At 36.7% G+C, this 731-nt stretch overlaps 1 protein-coding gene across 1 annotated transcript in view; it reads right to left on the reverse strand.

Moving 5' to 3' along the window:
* The window catches only part of LOC107577460 (death-associated protein kinase 2-like), an 8,790-nt gene extending 8,200 nt beyond the window's left edge, over positions 1–590 (reverse strand). Inside the window, exons 1-3 of the mRNA XM_016263534.1 lie at positions 568–590; positions 293–514; positions 15–158 (exon numbers count right to left, since the gene is read on the reverse strand). Of these exons, the coding sequence (XP_016119020.1) occupies positions 15–158; positions 293–514; positions 568–590 (389 nt within the window). The remainder of the gene's footprint in view (positions 1–14; positions 159–292; positions 515–567) is intronic.
* Positions 591–731: the final 141 nt, after the last annotated feature.

Genomic DNA, 731 nt, shown 5'->3' on the forward strand with positions numbered 1-731 from the left:
GCCAGTGGGTGTACTGTACCTTCAGGTCAAAATGAGCAATATTCCTTGTGTGCAAATAGTGCACGCCCTCTAGAATCTGTTTAATAAACTGTGTGGCTTCCTCCTCACTTAAAGACTCTTTCTCTGCTAGAAAGTCGAAAAGCTCTCCTCCAGACACCCTACAAAAATGCATAAACTCCTCTCAGTAAAGATAGGTAGGTGAACAATTTAATAAAATATGCACATTAAATATGACCCAAACTTATGTAATAGCGATATAATTTGTATAAGCACCAATACAAGCTCTACTCACAGCTCCAAAATCAACACCACATCTGTCTTGTTCTCAAACACGTCATGTAACATGACAATATTGGGATGGTGTATCTGCTGTAGGATGTTGACCTCTCGCTCAATCTCTTCTCGGAGCACACCTCGCCGGCTAGCAATACTCTGACGCTTCTTTATGAACTTGGCAGCAAAATCCCGGCCTGAACTCTTTTCACGACACTGCTTAACAATTGCAAACTGCCCACTGAAAAACAGTTATACATGACACATGATCAGTTATAAAACACACACACTGACACAAGCAACACACCATAATGCATTCTTTAAGTGTTTATGCTGTATATAATACAGACGCTTAAAATGTATATAATATGTTGTTTATTATTTTATATATATATATTATTATTATTTTTTTTTTTTTTCAGTTGTACACCACAGATTGTTGTTATATTTAGTTCATA

The sequence above is a fragment of the Sinocyclocheilus grahami genome, unplaced genomic scaffold, assembly GCF_001515645.1.
Source record: "Sinocyclocheilus grahami isolate Dianchi unplaced genomic scaffold, SAMN03320097.WGS_v1.1 scaffold6125.1, whole genome shotgun sequence".
Classification (NCBI taxonomy): Eukaryota; Metazoa; Chordata; class Actinopteri; order Cypriniformes; family Cyprinidae; genus Sinocyclocheilus; species Sinocyclocheilus grahami.